The 16393-nt window shown below is 36.6% G+C and overlaps 1 protein-coding gene across 4 annotated transcripts in view; it reads left to right on the forward strand.

Annotated features, from left to right (window-relative positions):
- RAP1GDS1 (Rap1 GTPase-GDP dissociation stimulator 1) overlaps positions 1 to 16393 on the forward strand; it is a 90346-nt gene that overhangs the window by 20680 nt on the left and 53273 nt on the right. For 3 of the 4 annotated variants that reach the window (XM_087724121.1, XM_087724119.1, XM_014055937.2), the window contains exon 2: positions 8407 to 8517. In XM_087724121.1, coding sequence (XP_087580247.1) covers positions 8407 to 8517 — 111 coding nt within the window. The remainder of the gene's footprint in view (positions 1 to 8406; positions 8518 to 16393) is intronic. The other variant, XM_087724120.1, reaches the window with a different exon arrangement.

Below are 16393 nucleotides of genomic sequence, written 5' to 3' on the forward strand. Positions count from 1 at the left end.
GTGCAGGGGGATTGCATGCAGGGGGGTGCAGTGCACCCCCCCCCTGTGGCCCGCTTTTGGTTCCAGGAGGCTGCAGGGAGGGTTACTAGGCCCAAAACGCGGTGCAGGGGGTGAGGCGCCCCCTCATGGCCCATTTTTGGTCCCAGGAGATTGTAGGGAGGCCTACTAGGCCCAAAACAGGGCACAGGGGGGTCGCACACAAATGCGGGGAAAGTGGGAGCGCAGGGAAGGCGTGCCCATTGCATTATGGGTGTGAGCTCACACGTGTGCTTTCAGCACGTGATGACAAAAAGGTTAATCATCATTGATGTAGAGTATAGGTCCAGGATGTTCAGAAATTGTGGGAATAGGGCAGATGTGGTCACTGAGCATTTTGCTGCAGTTTGCTTGTATCTGGCAATTTTGTCTTTTCCTTTGTCTTTCTAGTAACAAAGTAGTCTACCTTCAATCCACATTAACTCCAATTTAAAATAATGTTTTTGTTAAAAACAAGATACGTGATTTTTGACCTTATTGCACATTTTCCCATGATAAGAGTGAAGTAACCTTTAATTTCAGTTTGTATTTTCCTTTGGAGCATATGAATTTTCATGCCAAGATGTTTCTTGAATTCTAACAACTTTGTAGTTGTTGTAGTTTTAAAGGCCTTAAAAAGAAATACTTCTTTTCTGCAGAGGAGAAAAGTCTTTGCGGAAGAAGTATAGACAGTAAGAATCTACTGTGGATGGCATATTATTAATTCCATTATTCAGGCATCATAATCTATCAATGTTTGGGATCTCAAAAAATTGATGGCATTTTACTTTTTATATATACATAATTCATTCAGTAAGAAAAGTGGCATAAAGATCAAATTGCTTGAGATAATTTAATGTTATTTATCTTCTGATAAGACGTACTGTGTCACACAGAACAAATATAATTTTCCTTTAACAAATATATTCTGATGTTTATGCCATTGAATGAAACTAATGCCATTCCTAAGATGCCCATTTTTACCAATTTAGATTTAGCTGTGATCATGTGTTTTAAATTACCTTGGATTTTGTTCGACACTAATAACAATTTTAAATATCCCCAGACTTCAGTTAATTATTCGTTCATGCTTTTTGCTTCTCCAGAGGTTTGCTAGAGTTGATAAAAACTCCTTTTACCTTATAAGCTATGTCATGGTGAGTGTATTTATTTAAATGTGTGAACCATCCCATACAGTTATATATTATATTAATTGAAACAAAATATATTGTAGTTGGCTAAAAATCAGTTTATGAAAATTATCTTTTAAAAATAGGCTGCCAAACACATTTTAGGTTAAGATAAAAAGCTATGTGAAAGCCAATTTTTGTTGTAACTATTCTGGAGATAAGGCTATTGATATTTGCTATTTTCTTCTGCACTTCTCTGTCCTCATTCCTTTATGATCTACTGTAGCCACACCAAAAAAATATGAAAAACATTTATTTTCATCTTCAAGGAAATTCACTTCTGTAAGGATTGAGGATCTAAAGTTGTAAGAGCCGAGGTGGCGCGGTGGTTAAATGCAGCACTGCAGGCTACTTCAGCTGACTGCTAGATCAGCAGTTCAGCGGTTCAAATCTCACCGGCTCAGGGTTGACTCAGCCTTCCATCCTTCCGAGGTGGGTAAAATGAGGACCCAGATTGTTGTTGGGGGTAATATGCTGACTCTCTGTAAACCGCTTAGAGAGGGCTTAAAGCCCTATGAAGCGGTATATAAGTCTACTGCTATTGCTATTGTAGACTGGAGGCTAAAGACTAGAGATGGATGCTGATTTACCATATCTTTCCCACCTCCTGGGTCTACCTAAAGACCTGGCAAGTTTTCCTTAATTTGGAACAGCGGAAAGAAGAAATGAAAACTGTAGCCTCTGACTTTGTGTATTGCACTGAAGGCTTATTTCTTATCTGCAATGAAGATTCTAATCAAGCTGAGTTGTATTAGTAGTTTTCTGCCAAGTCTACCCAAGAGCTGTAATTTTGGTTGAAGTGCCTGGTGTGAAGCTTGACAATTACAGTGTTTGGTCCAAACAATGAAAAATTACAACTAGTCTTAACTGAGCCTTAATGTCACTGAAACAAACAAATTTTAAACCATGGTTTAAAATGTCATGCTTGGCTAAGCCAATTAACTTTAATTTCAGTTGGTGTTACTAGCATAAAGTATTAAAAATGATATTGATAACTTACATATATTTGCAGATCAGAGAAAAAAAGGGATAGTATTCCGAACCAAATTTGTTCCATTAACTGTAAATTGTATAGTAAAGCTAACTCTAAATGAGTCTCTTAAAGTGTGATCAAATCAAGTTTGAAAACTTAGCTAGGATCTTCAGTTCCTATTGGATAAATGGATAATAAAGACCTTCATTCAATCTATATAATTCTGCCTTCTAACTGTATCCCAATCAAGGGTTTCTGTTGCATATTCCCTGAAACCACTTTTTAAAATAGAGGTCTATATAAAATTACTTGTAGCTAATTAAACTACAAATTAAACGTAACAGTAGAGTAGAATAGAATAGAATAGAATTCTTTATTGACCAAGTGTGTTTGGACACAGAAGGAATTTGTCTTTGGTGCATATGCTCTCACTGTATATAAAGAAAAAATAAAATTGAGTACATTCACCAAGAATCATAAGAGTCAACACTTAGTAATAGTCATAGGTTACTAATAAGCAATCAAATCATACTAGGAAACAAATAAAACAATGTAAATTGTAAAGATACAAGCAGCATGGTTATAGTCATAAGTGGGAAGAGATAGGTACTAGGAAAAAAGAGAATAAGAATAATAGTAATACAGTCTTAGTAAATAATTTGACAGTTGTGGAATTAGTTGTTTAGCAAAGTGATGGCATTTGGGGGAAAACTGTTCTTGTGCTTTAGTTGTTCTGGTGTGCAGTGCCCTATAGCGTTGTTTAGAAGTTGAAACAATTTATGTCCAGGGCGTGAGGAGTCCAGGATATAAATATGTATTTTATGAGGTTATATGTTTTTTGATAATCAAGAGTTTGTAAATGGTCTTGAAGAAGTCAAGCTCAATCTACAGTTGCTTCTGAGGGTTTCATGAAGACAAATGAAGCATGAATGTCTTGTTGAGGTTATAAATGAGAGAAATGTAAATAAACATGAAAACTATATTTTTTATATTATTCTATAGCTGATTTTAAAAAGCAAAAAGAATTGGGTATATTAAGCTAAACTACTTAGAGATTTTTAATTTTCTCAGGCTTATTTGAAAAAGGGAATTAATTTTATACTGATAACACTGATAATTTTTGTCATCACATTTTTTTTTCAAAGCGTTCCAGTTTGCTTAAGCAAGAATTCACCACAGTCTAGTTGGCATATAAAGCTAAGCCGGATATAGCTATGTTGTTTCTGAATTCAGAAATCAGACTGGAACATTATCTTGACATTTCTAAGAACAGAAACTGTCTGGAGAAAGGATGAAGATCTTGATAGAGAAATCCAAGGATATCTGATACATAAATATATTTCTGCCTAACATTGCACATTGCACAATTTTCTAAAAAGAAGTAACTCTATTTCTTTCACAGTTGTGTCCACCAGAGAGAACAGGAGGGCACAAAATACCATTTGCAGGAATGGAATGTGTTCACAGTGTGGTCCTTTTCTTGATCACAATGTTATGTATTATTGTACTGCAAAAGACAAGGAAAAGAAAAGAACTAGTATGTTCATTAGAATAATCTATTGTTTATTTCAATACAAGTCATTGAACAAATCTCAGATGATACAGTACAAATAAAATACTAAGCAATATAAACTGGCTACTACAAATAAACTTAACTAATAATATGATTTGTGCAGTTTTGATTTCACAAGCTATATAAAATCATGAATGTTGGAAAAATAATTAAAATGGATATTACATACGTTTGTATTTTAGCTTAGACTTTCTAAGTTCACCTTTCTAAAGCTGGCACCATCCGGATATATAGGTTTCCAAATTCCTACACCACTAACCTTGTTGTCAGTTGTGAAATCGTATCCAAAGAACGTTCCTCAAGGCCTTCCTGTCCTCTACCATCCTCTGGAGTCCATTTAAGCTCACCCCGACTGCTTCGGTGAATCCATCCAGCCACCTCATTCTCTGTCTCCCCTTTCTTCTTTTGCCCTCAATCTTTCACAGCATTGGGCTCTTCTCCAGTGAGTCCTTTCTTCTCATTAGGTGGCCAAAGTATTGGATCTGGCCTTCTAAAGAGCGATCAAGGTTGGTCTCCTCTAGGTTTGATCGCCTTGCAGTCCAAGGGACTTGCAGGAGTTTTTTCCAGCACCATAGTTCAGAGGCCTCAATTCTTTCTTATGGTCCAACTTTCACACCTAGAACACATAGACATGGAGAAAATTTGCTTTATATTATAATGGGCCCAATGGCACATTAACTTTCAGGTACCAATGTAAGGTTGGAAAGTGACAAAAGTACTCCAAACAGGTGCCAGCAGTGAAGTAAGAAGTAACAAGTCTACCAGCAACAGATGGTTTAACTCCCAAGCATTTCCTCCGGCATTTGAGGCTTGACCCAAACATCCAATCTTAAAATTTAGCTACAAAATAGTAGTTTGGCAATGTTGCTAATATTTCAAAAATAATTCTGCATACAGTTGAAATAATAATCAGCTTTTTTGTGAAATTATGGTTCTAGATTTTAAAAAATCTAAAGAATTTAATCTTAATACAAATATCATTTGTGTGGCCCATTGTCAAGAAACTTCAAGAATGTAACTCAGGAATGTCTGCTTGTTTCATTCATTAACAGCATTATGACAGTTGATGCTATGTATTTAGGATATGTTACCCATACAGAGAAAGCAGATGTGATCACAATTAACTCATACATAAATTGGTTATCTTACATTTAGAGTACATTTCTGGAATTGCACTCTTGACATAGCCAGAGTGAGTGAGTGAGTGAGTGAGTGAGTGAGTGAGTGAGTGAGTGTGTGTAAACCGGCTAGAAGAACAATGACTGGATTTGGTGCATGAAAACATTGAAATATTAATAAGCAGAAAAGAACATGTAAGTATGTAATTCCATTTTTCTCGAAATAATTTCACTGTCATCTCTGAAATGGGGAGGCGGGGTTGGCAATAAAATGGCTTACCTCATCAGTTCTAATTTAACAATAGCATCATTGAGGCACCATAAAGAAGGTTTTCTAGAAGGTCTCACTTGAATAAAACTTGGTTTTATTCAAGACATTTCTTCTTAAGACAATGCTCGACTCCTGAATAATCCTTGTTATAACTACCACTTTGGACATAAGTAAATGACTCTTCTAAGAAGTACTTGGAATCATCTTTCAATTCTTCTTAAAAAAATCAAGGATAATATCCAAACAATTGAAGAGTTTCTTTTTATATATGCAATCCAGGCAGGTTTATTTGCCTAAGGGAGTTCATATAATATAAACTATCCTTTGATGTTCTTATAAATTTTATATGTTTATATTTATTAAAGTAGTTCTCCTTTTCTAAAATATGAACATTTCATTTTACAGTATTATATGGAGAATCCACATAGACTGCCAAAAATATTAGAATCAGTGACTGTTATGAAATTAGATTGTATGCTGAGTTATTTTTGAATGTGTAACTGATGAAAATTCTGTTCCTCAGGTAAAACAAAATTGTTTTTTTAATAAAAACAAATAGATATACCGTATACTTGATAGTTTAAACCAGCAAGGTACCTACAATTTTGTTTCCTTTAATGGAAGAAGAGAAGTATCCACTGTTGTGTTGGTTTTATATTGATATATGCCTGCTTATCAGATGTTTAGGAAACAGGGAAGATTGCAAGACGATACTCAGATTTAAGACTTGCTAGATCCAGCTAAGAGCAAAATGAAATTTCAGATGTACTTGAAATTATGACCCAAGGTGATTCTGAACAGATGTACAGGTAGGAAATTGTTCTTAGAATTGTACTAGAAAGGAAGTGTGTGTGCAAATCTTTCCGAATCTTTGTAGGGTTTTCTTGATATCTATAGCCTAATACAGGGGTTCCCAACTTTTTCTATACCCCACACCACTAGAACGTTTCTGATATATTCTCGAACCAGCTATAAAAGTAAATAATTATATGCATATAATTATGCACATACACTATAATTTTGAAACTTCTGAATTCAAGTTTTTGCACCCCCTGGAATATCCTCCTTCACCCACAGTTGGGAACCCTTGCCCATGGGTGAAACACTACCGGTTCAGGATGGTTTGGCCAAACCGGTAGTAAAAAATGCTGTGCCATGTGATCATCAGAACTTTTAAAAAACTTTTTAAAGCCTTTTTAGTTGCCAGTTCAGGAGAACTGGTAGTTTAAAAAAATGCTTTAAAAAGTTAAAAAAAAAACAGTTGGCCACACCCATGCAATCATATGACTGCTCAACAAGCCACACTCACCAAGCCACGCCCACAGAACCGGTAGGGGAAAATTTTGAATTTCACAAGTACCCTGGCCTAATATAAGAAGAAGGGGAGCAGCTTTCTGCACTGCTGTTTAACCCTGAGGGAATTAAAAACGCTGGGTAATAAGTTGTAAAACCTAATAAGATATTGGTAATTCTACACAGTTTAAGTCATGATATAAGGAAGATCATTGAAGGAAGGAAAAGTTTTTTTTAAGTTTTTTTTTTTAAAAAAAATACTGCTGTTTCAGTGATGAAATAAACAAAGCAGATGGCTAGTTTCAATTTGGACTTTCCCGTGGTTTTACATTAAGGTCCCTGGTAAAGCATGCCTGGAAATAGGAACACTGTCATACATTCTATTTAATCAAGAAACATAAAAAGTAGCAACAGCTGTGGTTCAATTTTTTCCCCCAGTTGATGACTATCTTTACATGTGGTCTGGTCTTTTTAAAAAGACACAAGGAATAATTCAGATTCCATGCCTACAAAGCCTGTAATCCTAACTCTCCTTATTTGGAAGAAAGTGCTATTGAAATTGAAAGGAAAAGAAATACTCATTGTGTGAAGTTGGTAAACAAAGTATTTCCTCCCTCAAATAATATATACTTACTAATGAATTATTTCTGGTCAATTCTTGTAAATAATTCAATGATCCAAAACCAAACCCTGTTCACTATATTTTTATAATCCATAGGAAATTCCAAGACACATGAACTATGAACATGTAACTTAAAGGAGATGTGGAAGATGATATTACCAGAAATAATTTCTGTTAATGATTGTGTGCAATAATATCTTCTTTGGAATCCCATCGATCCAACAGTTTACAGTTTTGGGTCATTTGTAATATTATCTGTAGATGCAATAACAAGGTTAATTTGTAGTGATGTCTTGATTCACATGTTACATTGAACCATGAACCACCTACAACTCTGAACATCAGAGTCTCTTAGTCTGGGCTCTCTATCGGAAAACTGTGATCCAAACTATCTCTATTGCTCCTGTAAGTGCATGCTCCATTAAAGCTGGCATCTGATCCTTAAGCAGGAGCTGTGAGTCTAGGATGACCTCCAAATTGCGCATCAATTTAGACTGGGGGGAGTGATATCCTATCCAGAGTCAAAGATGAAATATCATCTGGACCCAAGGGCTGAAAACCCAGAGCTGCTCCATCTTGCTAGAGTTGAGTCAAAGCCAATTCCTCCCCATCCTCTAGGCTTCTTGGTATCTTTGTGCTATAAAGACAGAGGATTAGGCAATTGCTCATTCAGTACAATTCCTCTGGAGTCATAGAAGATCTTCTACTGTGGTGTTTCAAGAAATTGTATAAGAATTAATGGGATGTGGTGATTAAGGCATTGGATTGAAATCAAAGAGATAGAGATTCAAGTACATATTGACCTTGCAATTGTTGTATAATTTAAGGCCAGTCAGTATTTTTCTGCTCACAGAATGTTATTACTTGAATAAAACAAAGGCAGGGCCTCGTCTCTGTACTGCTTTGCTCTTACAAGGAAATTGGGAAATGCATATAATAATTAACAAATAATTTGGAAAAATCAGAATTAAATAAAATACAAAGTATCTTGTATTGGAGACACTTGGTTTAAAATACCCTCTCAGAGAAAAATCATAGTTCGATTCTAGTCAAATTACAATTTCTCAAGGCAGTATGAGTCTGTGTTCCTTTTAGAGAAAAATGGGCATAAGTATGATTTTTTTAAAATATCTTCTCTACAGTATGAAACCAAAAGCTGCTTTGGAACTAGACTCCTTTTAGCTTCCTGCCCTGCTAGCATTTGTGTAACAAGAGAGATGAAAGAGTTATGGTCCCTTGTCAGAACCATTCTTGGCCTCACCTTATCTTTGCTGATTTGTACTTTAATTCCATAAGGTACGATTGACAGGCCATAGCACTGAATTTGTTTTTCTCTTTCGTGTTATCCAAGCAGATAATCTAAGTGACGCCTTGAAGAAGCTGAAGATAACAGCTGTTGACAGCAGAGCTGATAGCTTGGAGGGGTGTTTGGATTGTCTCCTTCAAGCCCTGGCTCAGAACAGTAAGTTTGATTGTTCCTTTCAATTTCATACCATACGATTCAGTCAATAAATGATTATGGAAGCAATAAGTCTACCAAATGGAAGTAAAACTATAAATGGAACTGAAATAATAACTGTTTGCAGAACCTGATGCAGAATCTAAAAAAGAGAATGTACTAACAGAAATACTACAAAAACCGAGAACAATAGCAGAAAAAAAAATGATTTAAACATTTTGAAAGAACAAAAATAACTGTTCCTGAAAAGATTACAAAGTAGATTCCAGCCAGTTTTTCTCAGAAAGAACTCTGTTACTTGAGGCTGTCATTAACAAGGATTGTTCCTCGGTAACCAATATACCTCAGTAATTGATGCTTCTCTGATCCAGGGTTCTAATGATTATATCAGTTCATAAATATATGAGAACAGTGCTAAAATTATTTCTACAGGCATCTAGCTGGCAACCGTACAACGAGAATTCCAATCAAGAGCTAGAAATCGCCTATTGAAACTAAAGTTATTAGCACCCATTCACCAGCAATCCCTTGTACTGAAAACCTCTGTAATTAGCCAAGTAATCTAGTTCTTTTAGCTTCCTTTCTGCTATCTCATTTTGTGTCAAGTAAAGAATTTAAATCAGCGGTCCCCAACTTTTCCGGCTTTGTGAACCAGCAATGGGGGGGGGGGAATGGTTATGCATGAGCAGTGGTGGCAGCGGGGGGCGAGATGGATAGTTCCACATGAGCGTGAATGGCGACCCTATACCATGGAATGGGTTGCAGCCTGGGTGTTGGGTACCCCTTCTCTAAATAGCGCTGGAATAAAGAGTTGCTTGAGGTATACTATAGTTCTTTCGTTCACATTCAGACTCACACCTTTACTTCCTTCCTTACTTCCTATGTATGTATTGATGTGTGCTCAGCATTCAAATGTGTTAAATAATAAATAATCAAGAAATTGAAATACAAGTCAACATACTGCATCTCACAGTTTGAAGGTTTTATCATTACTCACTCCAAATGCAAGCTGCTGAATGTGAAAATTATTTGAAAAGGCTGGGCTCTTTCTGTTTTATTTTCTATAAAATAAGTATATTCCACATTTTTAGTCCTGGAGAACAGCATAGAGTTATATCTGTGAGCATATAGATAAATGCATAACATATGATAATAAAGCAATGGACATTGAAACTTAAATCTAAAAATAAGCATTGAATATATTTGATCAGCAGTAGCACTGGCAACTAAATAAAATTTTGACAGTCTCACCCAGTTACAGGAAGGTAAGTGGCAGCAGAGGCAAGCATACCTCCCTTGGGAGGGTTTCCATAACATCAGGATTTTTCTTCATTTCAGAAGGCAGGAAATAAGAGCACAGGCTCAGATTTCAACCGAAGAGCAGCCTAATGTATAGAAAGCAAGCGCTCCCATTAGAAATACTGCAATTGATATCCAGAGAGAATGTCCTCTACAGGTTCCTAATTAATCCCAAAGAGGGCTCTGAATTCAAAACAAATGGAAGCTTCATACTATATATTCGAAGTAGCATGTCTATCTTCCTCTTCAAGTATATATAAATACTTAAAGATATTCCTTTTTGTTTTGATAAAGATAACTGGTGAAGGAGAGGATCCTCAAAAAACAAACTTCAATGAGTGGCTATATCTCCTGTATACCTATTCATTGTGTGTGCTTTATGTTGTTGTTGTTGTTATTATTATTATACAATTGTATCACAGCGGCCAGTTGTTTCGCTGGATTTGGCATTGGTTACTAGTCGGGCCCCACCCAGGGGCCTAGGACGTCGTAACGTATTTTCGTAATATGCGTGCAGATCCAAGCAGTGGGGCTTTTTGCATTTGACCGATGGTGATTTTGTCAATTTTTAACTGTTTTAAATGTAATTTCAGTGCTTTTGGAATAGCACCCAGTGTGCCAATTACCACTGGAATTACCACTGCTGGTTTGTGCCATAGTCATTGAATTTCAATTTTTAAGTCCTGGTATTTTGTGATTTTTTCATGTTCCTTCTCAGCTACCCTGCTATCACCTGGTATTGCGATGTCTATGATTGTGACCTTATTTTTCTCAACCAGTGTGATGTCTGGTGTATTATGTGCCAGTATTTTATCTGTTTGTATGCGAAAATCCCACAAGATCTTGACCATCTCATTTTCAGTGACTTTTTCAGGCTGATGTTCCCACCAGTTTGTTGCTGTTTTAATATTATAATTTTTGCACAAATTCCAATGGATCATTTGTGCTACTGAATTGTGCTGCAATTTATAATCAGTCTGCGTGGTTTTTTTACAGCAGCTGAGTATGTGATCAACAGTTTCATCAGCTTCTTTGCAAAGTCTGCATTTGGCATCATCAGAGGATTTTTCGATTTTGGCCTTAATGGCATTTGTGCGGATAGCTTGTTCTTGCGCAGCCAGGATTAGTGACTCTGTTTCTTTCTTTAATGTACCTGTTGTTAACAATAACCAAGTTTGTTCACTGTCCACTTTATCTTTTATTTTTTCCAGAAATTGGCCATGCAGTGCTTTGTTCTGCCAACTCTCCATTCTTGATTTTATCACATGTTTTCTGTATTCTTGTTTCGTCTGTTGGGCCTTCAGTAGATTTTTGTTCTTTACTTCGATTAATAGATGTTCTTGACTTTCTTTTAAATAATCAGCCAGTGCATGTTTTTCTTCTTCAACTGTTTGCTTCTCTTGTAATAATCCTCTGCCACCTGATTTTCGGGGCAGATATAATCTATCAGTATCACCACGTGGATGTAAACTGTAGTGCATTGTCATTAGTTTCCTGGTTTTTCGGTCCAAAAGGTCCAAATCAGCTTGTGTCCAGTTAACTATACCAGCTGTGTATCTTATAACTGGTATTGCCCAGGTATTTATGGCCTTGATTGTGTTTCCACCATTCAATTTAGATTTCAAAATTTTCCTAACTCTGTTGGTGTACTCTCGCCTGACAATAGTTTTTACTTCTCCATGCTTGATGTTATCCAACTGCAGAATGCCTAAGTATTTGTAGGCTTCATTTTCTTTGCATTTAATTAATTGGCCATTGGGCATTTCAATTCCCTCACATGCAGTGATTTTGCCCCTTTTTATGGATACAGTGGTGCATTTTTCCATGCCAAACTGCATTGAAATATCGGTGCTGAATACTCGGACTGTGTTTGTCAATGATTGGATTTCTATTTCTGACTTTCCATAGAGTTTCAAATCATCCATATATAGTAAATGCGAAATTTTTTCAGCTTCTTTGGCTGTTTGGTAGCCTAATTTCATTTTTTTTTTAAGATTACTGATAGTGGGATCATTGCGATGATGAAGAGAAGAGGTGAAAGTGAATCACCCTGGAAAATTCCTCGCTTGATATTAACCATTCCGTAGATCTCATTCCCTACTGCCAACTCAGTTCTCCATTGTTTCATCGCCTTTTCAGTAAAGGATGTAATATTTTTGCTAATGCCAGTTGTTTCTAAGCATTTTATGATCCAACTATGTGGCAGTGAGTCAAATGCCTTTTTGTAATCAATCCAGACCATATTCAAGTTTGTTTTTCTGTTCTTACAATTTTCTAATATCATTTTATCAATTAGGAGCTGATTTTTTGTGCCCCTGCTCCTTCTTTTGTTGCCTTTTTGCTCTATTGGCAAGAAGTTGTTTGTTTCCAAATAATCCATCATGTTATCTGCAATAATGCCTGTGAGTAATTTGAAGGTTGTTGGCAAGCATGTTATTGGTCTGTAGTTTTCAGGTGTTGTTCCTTTAGTTGCATCTTTCTGAATCAAGTATGTTTTTCCAGTTGTCAACCATTCATCAATTTGGCCCTTTTGTAAAATTTCATTCAGTTGCCTGGCCAATATTGCATGTAAACTGGTCAGATATTTGAACCAGAAACCATGTAATTGGTCCTTTCCAGGTGATGTCCAATTCTTTACCTTTTTAACTCATTTTTTGACCATCTCAGTTGTTATTTCTAATACTTGCATTTGTTTGTTGCCATTATTATTATTGTTATTGTTATTGTTATTGTTATTATTATTATACAATTGTATCACAGCGGCCAGTTGTTTCGCCGGATTTGGCATTGGTTACTAGTCGGGCCCCACCCAGGGGCCTAGGACGTCATAACGTATTTTCGTAATATGCGTGCAGATCCAAGCAGTGCGGCTTTTTGCATTTGACTGATGGTGATTTTGTCAATTTTTAACTGTTTTAAATGTAATTCCAGTGCTTTTGGAATAGCACCCAGTGTGCCAATTACCACTGGAATTACCACTGCTGGTTTGTGCCATAGTCGTTGAATTTCGATTTTTAAGTCCTGGTATCTTGCGATTTTTTCATGTTCCTTTTCGGCGACCCTGCTATCACCTGGTATTGCAATGTCTATGATTGTGACCTTATTTTTCTCAACCAGTGTGATGTCTGGTGTATTATGCGCCAGTATTTTGTCGGTTTGTATACGGAAATCCCACAAGATCTTGACCATCTGATTTTCTGTGACTTTTTCAGGCTGATGTTCCCACCAGTTTGTTGCTGTTTTAATATTATAATTTTTGCACAAATTCCAATGGATCATTTGTGCTACTGAATTGTGCCGCAATTTATAATCAGTCTGCGCGATTTTTTTACAGCAGCTGAGTATGTGATCAACAGTTTCGTCAGCTTCTTTGCAAAGTCTGCATTTGGTATCATCAGAGGATTTTTCGATTTTGGCCTTAATGGCATTTGTGCGGATAGCTTGTTCTTGCGCAGCCAGGATTAGTGACTCTGTTTCTTTCTTTAATGTACCTGTTTTTAACCATAACCAAGTTTGTTCATTGTCCACTTTATCTTTTATTTTTTCCAGAAATTGACCATGCAGTGCTTTGTTCTGCCAACTCTCCATTCTTGATTTTATCACATCTTTTCTGTATTCTTGTTTTGTCTGTTGGGCCTTCAGTAGATTTTTGTTCTTTACTTCGATTAATAGATGTTCTTGACTTTCTTTTAAATAATCAGCCAGTGCATGTTTTTCTTCTTCAACTGTTTGCTTCTCTTGTAATAATCCTCTGCCACCTGATTTTCGGGGCAGATATAGTCTATCAGTATCACCACGTGGATGTAAACTGTAGTGCATTGTCATTAGCTTCCTGGTTTTTCGGTCCAAAAGGTCCAAATCAGCTTGTGTCCAGTTAACTATGCCAGCTGTGTATCTTATAACTGGTATTGCCCAGGTATTTATGGCTTTGATTGTATTTCCACCATTCAATTTAGATTTCAAAATTTTCCTAACTCTGTTGGTGTACTCTCGTCTGACAATAGTTTTTACTTCTCCATGCTTGATGTTATCCAACTGCAGAATGCCTAAGTATTTGTAGGCTTCATTTTCTTTGCATTTAATTAGTTGGCCATTGGGCATTTCAACTCCCTCAGATGCAGTGATTTTGCCCCTTTTTATGGATACAGTGGCGCATTTTTCCATGCCAAACTGCATTGAAATATCGGTGCTGAATACTCGGACTGTATTTGTCAATGATTGGATTTCTATTTCTGACTTTCCATAGAGTTTCAAATCATCCATATATAGTAAATGCGAAATTTTTTCAGCTTTTTTGGCTGTTTGGTAGCCTAATTTCATTTTTTTTAAGATTACTGATAGTGGGATCATTGCGATGATGAAGAGAAGAGGTGAAGGTGAAAATTATTATTATTATTATTATTATTATTATTATTATTATTATTATTATTATTATTTTCTGTGAATAATTTGTCATAGGATTGAAAAAGCTCTCCATACTGACAAAATGTGTGCAGGTTGCTTTCCCTCAACAGCCCAGAAGGTAGAAATCATTCTAGAAGTTTGATTTTAGTAGCAGTTTTCTGATCGAGTGATCTGAGCCCTTGATTTGTTAGGTCTGCTAGAATAAAGAGTCACAAAGACATTTTTAAATATGACCATGGGAAATCCTGCGAAGTACTGTGGGATATACTGAGATTGGTAATGTCTCTCTCTAGGAAGATAACTTCCTGCACTAGGATAAGTAATCAGAAAGGAATAGTTCTTCCAACTTGATCAAACCTGAATCTCAGGTATAAATTATGCAAGAAAATATTGTGCCAGTAGAAAAAGCAAAGTCCAAAATTTGGTTAACAAGGAGAGAGGTATTGTAACTAATCTGAAATTGCAAAACCATAAAGGAAGAGTCTTATTCATTTGGGTGGTTCTGTTTTTAACTGGTTTTAATGAAACACAGAAGGAAAAGGGCTTCCATCATGTAAATAATCCTTTAATTTTGTACATCCTTTCATATCACTTTCTGTAAGCATTAAAGATCATCTAGAGATATCACTGCCAAGGTCATCTAATCATTGGTAGGGTTTGCAGTTGGCACCTGTACTACACCCCCCCTCCAGTCCAAATAAACATTAGGTGATTATAATTGACAGGGTATGTCAGAGGTAGCCTTCTAAGTAGCATAGTCATGCTATCATTTAATACTGTATTACTCCATATTTTAACATTTAAGGTTTTCAAAATTGTTTCTATCCTTAGTACACATGTATATTAAAATTTAACAATTACTGCATAAAAACAAACAAACTTGGAGACACTAAAAGTTTCAGTAGCTGAAGAGCAACAAATACCCTACAAGCCTTGTGAAAGGCTTCCCGTGACATATGTGCCCACTCTGATTTCTGAATAAGAAAACCTGAAAGGCAAGAAGGGCCTCAGGTTCATAGATTGTTATGGGTTGTTAGATGTGCCTGTCTATATTTCATTACCTTGTAAGCTATTTGAATGGGTGGAACTCCAGAGGTGGGCTGCTGGGGGTTTGCAGGGGTTCGGGAGAACCTCTAGCTAAGATTCTGTGCAATTCAGAGAACCTCCAAATCCCACTCCTGGCTGGCCCCACCCACCCCTCCCAGGAGTCCCCACACGGCCCGTTTTGGATGCAGGTAATTGCAGGCCGTGCTCAGTCTCAGGGAGGGTGACAAACAGGCCTACCAGAAATTCGGGCTCTGCAGCCTGGGAAGGCAGTTTCCACCTTCCCGGAGGCTTACAGAAAGCCTCCAGAGGCCAGGGAGGGCAAAAATGCCCCTTCCTCATGCTGCAGGAGGATGACTAGGCCACGCCCACCCAGCAACTGGGCAGAGAATGTCTTGCTAAAATTTTGAAGCCCACCCCTGGCGAAAACCTAGAGTGATCCAAGAGACATATAAAAGGTAGTCTTGGATACTAATAATTGGGTTGCTACAGAAGATGAAGAACATATTTTCTCCTATTTTAAAATGTGTTACAACTTTTTCTCTCTTACAGTTATTAATTCAGATTGCTTAAATTATTTGGTTTGGTAATAACCTTGCAAATAGTTTAAATTTGAATTTGGGGTTACAGTTCTAATGATTCGTACCATGGATCAACTTTTAGGATCCAGGTAGAGTCCACTAGTATATTTGGTATCAATAAAGTGGCTTAAAAAATCTCAATTGGAGCAAGATGTCTTGCTCAAATATTGCTGTGATCATCTGGATAGCAATTTTGTCCCTAACTTTGTCTGCATGGCTATTCCAGTGTATAAGAAAAAAAATTCTTGTCGCTTTAAGTGCAAAGGATCTTTTGAGCAGAATAAAAACTGTATGTCCACTTAATGTTGCAGCTTTCTTGTGGTGGTACAGTTTCTAGTTTCAAATTTTGCTTATATAAGAATGACTCACAGTGAACTGAGGATAATGAAGGGACTTACTTTAAAACCTGGCTTTTTCTTTTCCATAGCAGTATAGAAAAGCTCTCTCTGAAATGTTGTCAACTTCTACTCTCAATGGGGTAGCTTCTGGAAATCATGTGGCACAGTTATGTAAAATGTAGCATTAGCATTATGAATAACCTTAATAGCTTT

The sequence above is a fragment of the Thamnophis sirtalis genome, unplaced genomic scaffold, assembly GCF_051295495.1.
Source record: "Thamnophis sirtalis isolate CommonGarterSnake01/CBP01778 unplaced genomic scaffold, rThaSir2_p1.2 scaffold_10, whole genome shotgun sequence".
In the NCBI taxonomy this organism is placed as follows: Eukaryota; Metazoa; Chordata; class Lepidosauria; order Squamata; family Natricidae; genus Thamnophis; species Thamnophis sirtalis.